Source organism: Photinus pyralis, unplaced genomic scaffold, assembly GCF_008802855.1.
Source record: "Photinus pyralis isolate 1611_PpyrPB1 unplaced genomic scaffold, Ppyr1.3 Ppyr1.4_LG2, whole genome shotgun sequence".
NCBI lineage: Eukaryota > Metazoa > Arthropoda > Insecta > Coleoptera > Lampyridae > Photinus > Photinus pyralis.
The window spans coordinates 12,822,646-12,829,064 of NW_022170403.1; the positions used below are offsets into that span (position 1 = coordinate 12,822,646).

Consider the following 6,419-nt stretch of genomic DNA (forward strand, 5'->3'; position numbering starts at 1 on the left):
GGGGGGGGAGTAAGAGGGGTAGGGGCGGGGACTTTTGGCTAAACACTTTTCTAAATGGTAGCAGTCGATGAGGAAAAAATTAGCTTTATACTATTTTTTCCCACTAAAAACATAGGTTGACTGGACTACGAGTATTTAACGAAACACCACTTCCACCATAAAACAAACTCCTTCGTCATGATTTTTCAAATACAGCCGCCAATCACAATTATATTTCATAATGACAGGTTCGAAGACACGCGTCCTCACGCCAATATGAATCGCATAATTCTTCGAACCACACGCGTATTCCTTATCTCTCAAAAGAGATGTGTCTTACTTAAAGTAACTACTCTAAGGTTAAAAAACACACAGGAAGTGCAGTCGAGCTAATAGGTTTTTATTTTTCTGTATAGGCTATCGATTTCGGTACGTTAAGCAATACCATCTTCAGGCCGTAGCTGTAATACTTATAATTATGGTTATTGTTTATAAATAAAATAGTTTACCGTCATTAGTACAAGATACAATATAAGAAGCAGGTGAATGAAACATTGTGTGGGAGATGTTAGAAATATGTAGCTTGGATGATCTCAATCAGCAGAAATCATAAAGGTGAACGAAAACACTGAAATATAATTAATTAGTAATTGTAGATATTAGGTTGTGCGTGTTTACTATTTTGAGAGTAAATTACCTGTGTTGATGTCTAAAAGGTGGATGTAAGCATGTATGGTTGAAGCTTAGAGAAGGAAAGAATGGGTTGAAGTGTCGAATTGTAGGTTATGTGAACTGAAATATTTTATGTCAAGTTGTAGAAGAGATTTATGCATTGGCGTGCTGTTTATGTGGGGTCTGTAGGGGAGTGGGCGTGTATGTGTGGTTGCGTGTCTTTGTTATTGAAGGGGTGTAGGCGTTTGTATAGGTGTTGTTCTGGAAAGAAAGTGATTTCGTTGAGGAGGTTGTGGTTGGGTTGTTTGATGGCTTTGTGGATCTCTAAATGTTCTAAAATTTTTAATTGGTTATAATTGTTTGAAGTTTGTAATATTTTTGCCTTGTCTATGGAAATGGAGTGTTGTGAATCTTTTATGTGGGTAGGTACCTATGGCTGATTTTGGTTGGTTTTTGGAGTGTTCTTTAAATCGGGTACCCAGACTTCGTGTTGTTAGTCCTATGTAAGAGGCGGGACATTGGTTGCAGAATATTTGATATATGCCTGATTTTTGTTGTGCCGGAGTTTTTGGTTTTATGTTTGTAAGGATTTTTTTGATAGTGGGTTGAGATTTTGGGATAATGTTAATGTTATGTTTGTTAAAGATTTTGTTGATTTTGTTATGTATTGTGTGGTTATAAGTAATGGCTTTAAATGTTTTTTGAACGTTATGATGGGGAAAAATGGTGTTAATGATGTGTTGTTGTTTTATTTTACGATAAATGTTGTGTATAAACGAAAAGTTGTATTTGTTATTCAATGCAATTTGTAAAATGGTGTTGTATTCTTCGTTATAGTGTATTTTATTAAGTGGTGTGGATATTAGGCGATTGAATAGGAAGTTAAATGCAGATCTTTTGATTTGTGGTGAGTGGTATGAATTATGTGGTATGACTATGTCTGTGGTGGTTGGTTTTCGATAGATGTTATAATGTATGTGGTTGTTGTCTTTGTGAAGTGTTAAATCGAGGAAGTTTAGTTTGTTATTTTGCTCTATTTCTATTGTAAATTTAATTTTGGAAAGGTTGTTAATGTCAATGTGAAATTGGTGTAATTCTGTTATTGTTCCGGTCCAAATACAAAAAATGTCATCAACATATCTGTTCCAGATTGCTATGTTGTTAAATTCGGGTAGCAGTTTAATTTTGTTTTCAAGATGGTCAGTGAAAATATTGGCTAGAATTCCACTGATGGGTGAACCCATAGGGAGGCCGTCTTGCATTTGGTAGTATTTGCTGTTGAAGGTGAAGAAATTTTGTTGCGTTGTGAGGTCAAAAAGTTTCAAGAGGTTTTGTATGTCTATTGGATTCAGTTTGAAGTTTTTCCTGAATGAATCGTGGTTGTGTAGAATGTCTGAGAGGATGGAAAGCGTGTTGTGTATTGGGATGTTGGTGTATAGGTTTACGATATCAAACGAGATCATGATGGAGTTAGGTTGTAGGGGGTTCTGCAACCAATGTCCCGCCTCTTACATAGGACTAACAACACGAAGTCTGGGTACCCGATTTAAAGAACACTCCAAAAACCAACCAAAATCAGCCATAGGTACCTACCCACATAAAAGATTCACAACACTCCATTTCCATAGACAAGGCAAAAATATTACAAACTTCAAACAATTATAACCAATTAAAAATTTTAGAACATTTAGAGATCCACAAAGCCATCAAACAACCCAACCACAACCTCCTCAACGAAATCACTTTCTTTCCAGAACAACACCTATACAAACGCCTACACCCCTTCAATAACAAAGACACGCAACCACACATACACGCCCACTCCCCTACAGACCCCACATAAACAGCACGCCAATGCATAAATCTCTTCTACAACTTGACATAAAATATTTCAGTTCACATAACCTACAATTCGACACTTCAACCATACATGCTTACATCCACCTTTTAGACATCAACACAGGTAATTTACTCTCAAAATAGTAAACACGCACAACCTAATATCTACAATTACTAATTAATTATATTTCAGTGTTTTCGTTCACCTTTATGATTTCTGCTGATTGAGATCATCCAAGCTACATATTTCTAACATCTCCCACACAATGTTTCATTCACCTGCTTCTTATATTGTATCTTGTACTAATGACGGTAAACTATTTTATTTATAAACAATAACCATAATTATAAGTATTACAGCTACGGCCTGAAGATGGTATTGCTTAACGTACCGAAATCGATAGCCTATACAGAAAAATAAAAACCTATTAGCTCGACTGCACTTCCTGTGTGTTTTTTAACCTCATATGAATAAAGCTAATAAAAATGGAGAATTTCATCGATAAAATAACTACTCTAAATTGAACAAATACAAGGCGAAAAAATCTAAACAAAATCTCGCAATAAGAATTCTAAAACAGAAACTAACACTGAAATACAAATTCAAATGAAATAAACCAAGTAACTACTCTAAATTGAACAAATACAAGGCGAAAAAATCTAAACAAAATCTCGCAATAAGAAACAATTCTAAAACAGGAACTAACACTGAAATACAAATTCAAATGAAATGTTGTGATTTACTTTAAAAAAACTGAAATATTCTCATTATACACAGGATTTTATTGTTGAACGAATTTTGCTTTACTGGAATTTTGGGATAATAGACGCTTGGAGATTAAAGAAAAGCATTTGTAGTTTGTGTTCATGGTGAAATAGAATTGATGGTTGTGAAAAGCAAGTAGGTATAAATGATGCTCCAACGCAAATTAAGTAGGTAAATTAAATTATAAAATTGTGATAATGGCGCAATTCCACAGCACTGAAGGGTTAGGTGAATAGAGAGAGATTGATCAATTCGTAAATATGGAGGACCACAATAATGCTCCATATTGGGACAGGTAATACTTTTGTAGATGGTGTCATTTTATTATGTGAAGGAAAGACAAATTCACGTCACTAATAACTGATCGATCTCCTTTACGATACTTACCGGGAATTCCAATTCTAACGGAACCTACGATGGTGAAACGTATTTCGCTAGGTATTTCGGATAAAAAACCAGTCATGATATATTTTTCAAGTTTTGCATAATTAATCTACTACTACTAAATTTCCCTAAAAATACAGTTTCTTCCAGATATAATACAAGTTCAATTTCAAGAGACAGGTTATACATACACAACAGATTCAGTTAAATTAGTTAAAACCTCTTTCAATAAACAATTTCTTGTATAGCGAGCTATGTATGGGACATTTGTATTTTTTTGTTAGGATGACAAGATGTGAAAGTTTCACAAAAACGACTTACGAGTTTGAAAGATAAACCACGTAAAATTCTTCTCTCTGAAGTAATTATTAATTTGCTGTTCCAAAATCTGTCTTAGCTTCTGTTTCCAATCGCAAACTTACTTGGGGTACCTGAAATATTTCCTCCTGATTACCTATAAGCAATTCATTTTACTGCATATAATGATTTATTTTGATAAGACATTTATGTACATATTAAAAGCAATTGACAAACACGTTAACCACACACTAAAATAATACAAACGACAGTCGTGCGATCTATCACTTTTTATAATGGTCCTTGTCATCGTAATGATGGTGACCGTGCCCGCCATTCTCATATTCGCCGTAACCATACGAATCTTCACCGTGTCCATGATGGTGTCCATGTTCATGATCATGATCATGTTCGTGACCATGTTCATGACCATGTTCGTGGCCATGTTCGTAACCATCTTCGTGATCGTGATGATGCCCATGGCCGTGGTCTTGTTCATATGAATCGTAATGTTTGGAGTCTTCATGGTACTCGTCCACGCTTTTGTGACCCATGGTCTGGAGGGCAAGTATTACGCAGAAAAGTGCCACCTTAGAGAAGTGAAATAATTAATTTCTGTGTACAAAAAAGGCCGCAAAAGAAAGAATTGTAAAATATTAACTTACAATAAGTGTGCGATTCATTTTCGGAGCTATTTATCGTCTTCTATATTCGATACACCCAACAAGTACAATAATTGAACTCAAACTGCGGCCCACCTTTATATTATTCGCCAAAAGGTTAAGGTTAACAACGTATCAAAAGTGCAGACATTGGAAGTTGATATCAATTGCACACAAACGCGGCTGTTCTCAACGAGTACAAATACGTGTAATTTCCAACTAATCGTGGAATAGCCGAAATTTGGATAAGGGTTTCGTTTTTATCCTAACAAAAGCTAACGTGGAAGTTTTTCTATTGAACAAATTTAATCAAATTACTACGAAATTCTGTAGTAATTACGCAAAGGAACTATTTTAAAATGCAGTAACTTTTGAAACTAGATCAAACAGATACCTACGCTGAGATTTGGTTTTAAATTTATGAAAGTTGGGAGCATTCATTTTATCTAGAAGTTTGCCAAGTTCTACGAGGTAATTTAATAATTGTGTATTTGGGTGATATTTTGAATAAGACTAATTAAAAAATGAGGTGGGTTCATTGAGGACTTGTGCGATTGCAAAACTGGAGTTTTACGAGAACAATTAATCCACTAGTAGAGATTGCGGCGGTTATAATAGCAATTATCAAGTTTTTCAAGTATAACCCGCTTTATCTACTGGAGAAATTGTTCGGTTTAAATTTATTTAAACTAGAATGAAGCTGAATGTTTCGTAAATTGTTTGAGAAGTAGAGCGCGATAAGCAAATTAGTGCAATTCTTACGGGCTGCTTTACGCGACAAATTCAATTTATCAACCTGGATTTTAAAGAAAACAGCAGGTTTATTGCTCTTCTTATAAATGCAAGTTTGGCATTTTAATTAATGTAAGGTGCCGAGAGTTGTTGTTTGTAGATGAAAAATTTTATGAAACCCCAGATATCCAAAATGAAGTAAACGTGTCGTTTATTCTCCTTTTGTATTTAAATTTATTCAATCGAATAAATCAACCGATTTCGTGTGTAAAAGCTGGAACTTCTCTGTGCAATTCTCGACGTTTACGTCTTCTTATTTGAATACAATCTCTTTTTAACATCGATTTGTCATTTAAAATTTAAATAACCCAATATACACATTGGTATAAAACACAATAGAATTCGTATTACCAAAGAAATATAAATTTGTCTACTTGTTTCCCTAAGTTTATCCAATTCAATACGAACTCACCATCTGCTGCCTGATTTCGCGGGGTAATTGTTCTCACGCACATTAGCTTTCTCTTTTCGCGAAAAGAAAGGCGCCCATCATTTCCAATAACGTACATAGTTGATTGAATCCGAAAATACAACGGACGAAACAAGAAAACACAATTTGTAAAGTTAGTAAGAGTTTCCCTGGCAATGGGATCTTCGGTGATCCAATCGTTAAATAAGAACGTGATCTTTCGCGTGTATTCTAAACACGTGCAAGTTATATCTTGAATGTGTAAATTTTAACTTTCGTTTAACGCAAGGAACTGTTTTTCATCCTCATTGGGGCAAATTTTTATTTAACACGATTCCCTCCGTATTCGACCGAAAAATAAAATAGAAAAGCAAAAATTTTCCCCCACATAAAACGTATCATTATGAGTCCGAGGGAACAAGTAATCTTGATGAACAGGATCTGATGACAAAGAGTGGTCGTTAGCAGCAACACTGTTAAGACATTAAAGTGCAAAGAGGAATGCGAAAGGACGCGGGATTCGATCGAAACATGAAGGGGATGAACGAACTTTCAAACCAAAAAGTTTACCAAACTTGCAACACTTCAAAGTGCAACGAAGTATGATGTGATAGCTCAC

At 34.9% G+C, this 6,419-nt stretch overlaps 1 protein-coding gene and 2 long non-coding RNA genes across 3 annotated transcripts; 1 reads left to right on the forward strand and 2 right to left on the reverse strand.

Annotated features, from left to right (window-relative positions):
* Positions 1–363: 363 nt before the first annotated feature.
* On the reverse strand, positions 364–572 carry LOC116165085. Its single transcript, XR_004144071.1, has 2 exons — positions 489–572; positions 364–440 (listed from the first exon to the last, which is right to left on the reverse strand). It is a non-coding gene; the product is annotated as an uncharacterized LOC116165085 (long non-coding RNA).
* A 1,694-nt stretch (positions 573–2,266) lies between these two features.
* Positions 2,267–2,998, forward strand: LOC116164977. The gene is made up of 3 exons (XR_004144049.1): positions 2,267–2,614; positions 2,684–2,802; positions 2,851–2,998. It is a non-coding gene; the product is annotated as an uncharacterized LOC116164977 (long non-coding RNA).
* A 1,110-nt stretch (positions 2,999–4,108) lies between these two features.
* Positions 4,109–4,762, reverse strand: LOC116164767 (zinc transporter SLC39A7-like). The gene is made up of 2 exons (XM_031478986.1): positions 4,603–4,762; positions 4,109–4,527 (listed from the first exon to the last, which is right to left on the reverse strand). Exons 1-2 carry the CDS (start codon positions 4,618–4,620, stop codon positions 4,222–4,224), a joined length of 324 nt encoding a protein of 107 aa, XP_031334846.1. The 5' UTR covers positions 4,621–4,762; the 3' UTR covers positions 4,109–4,221.
* Between the last annotated feature and the right edge of the window lie 1,657 nt (positions 4,763–6,419).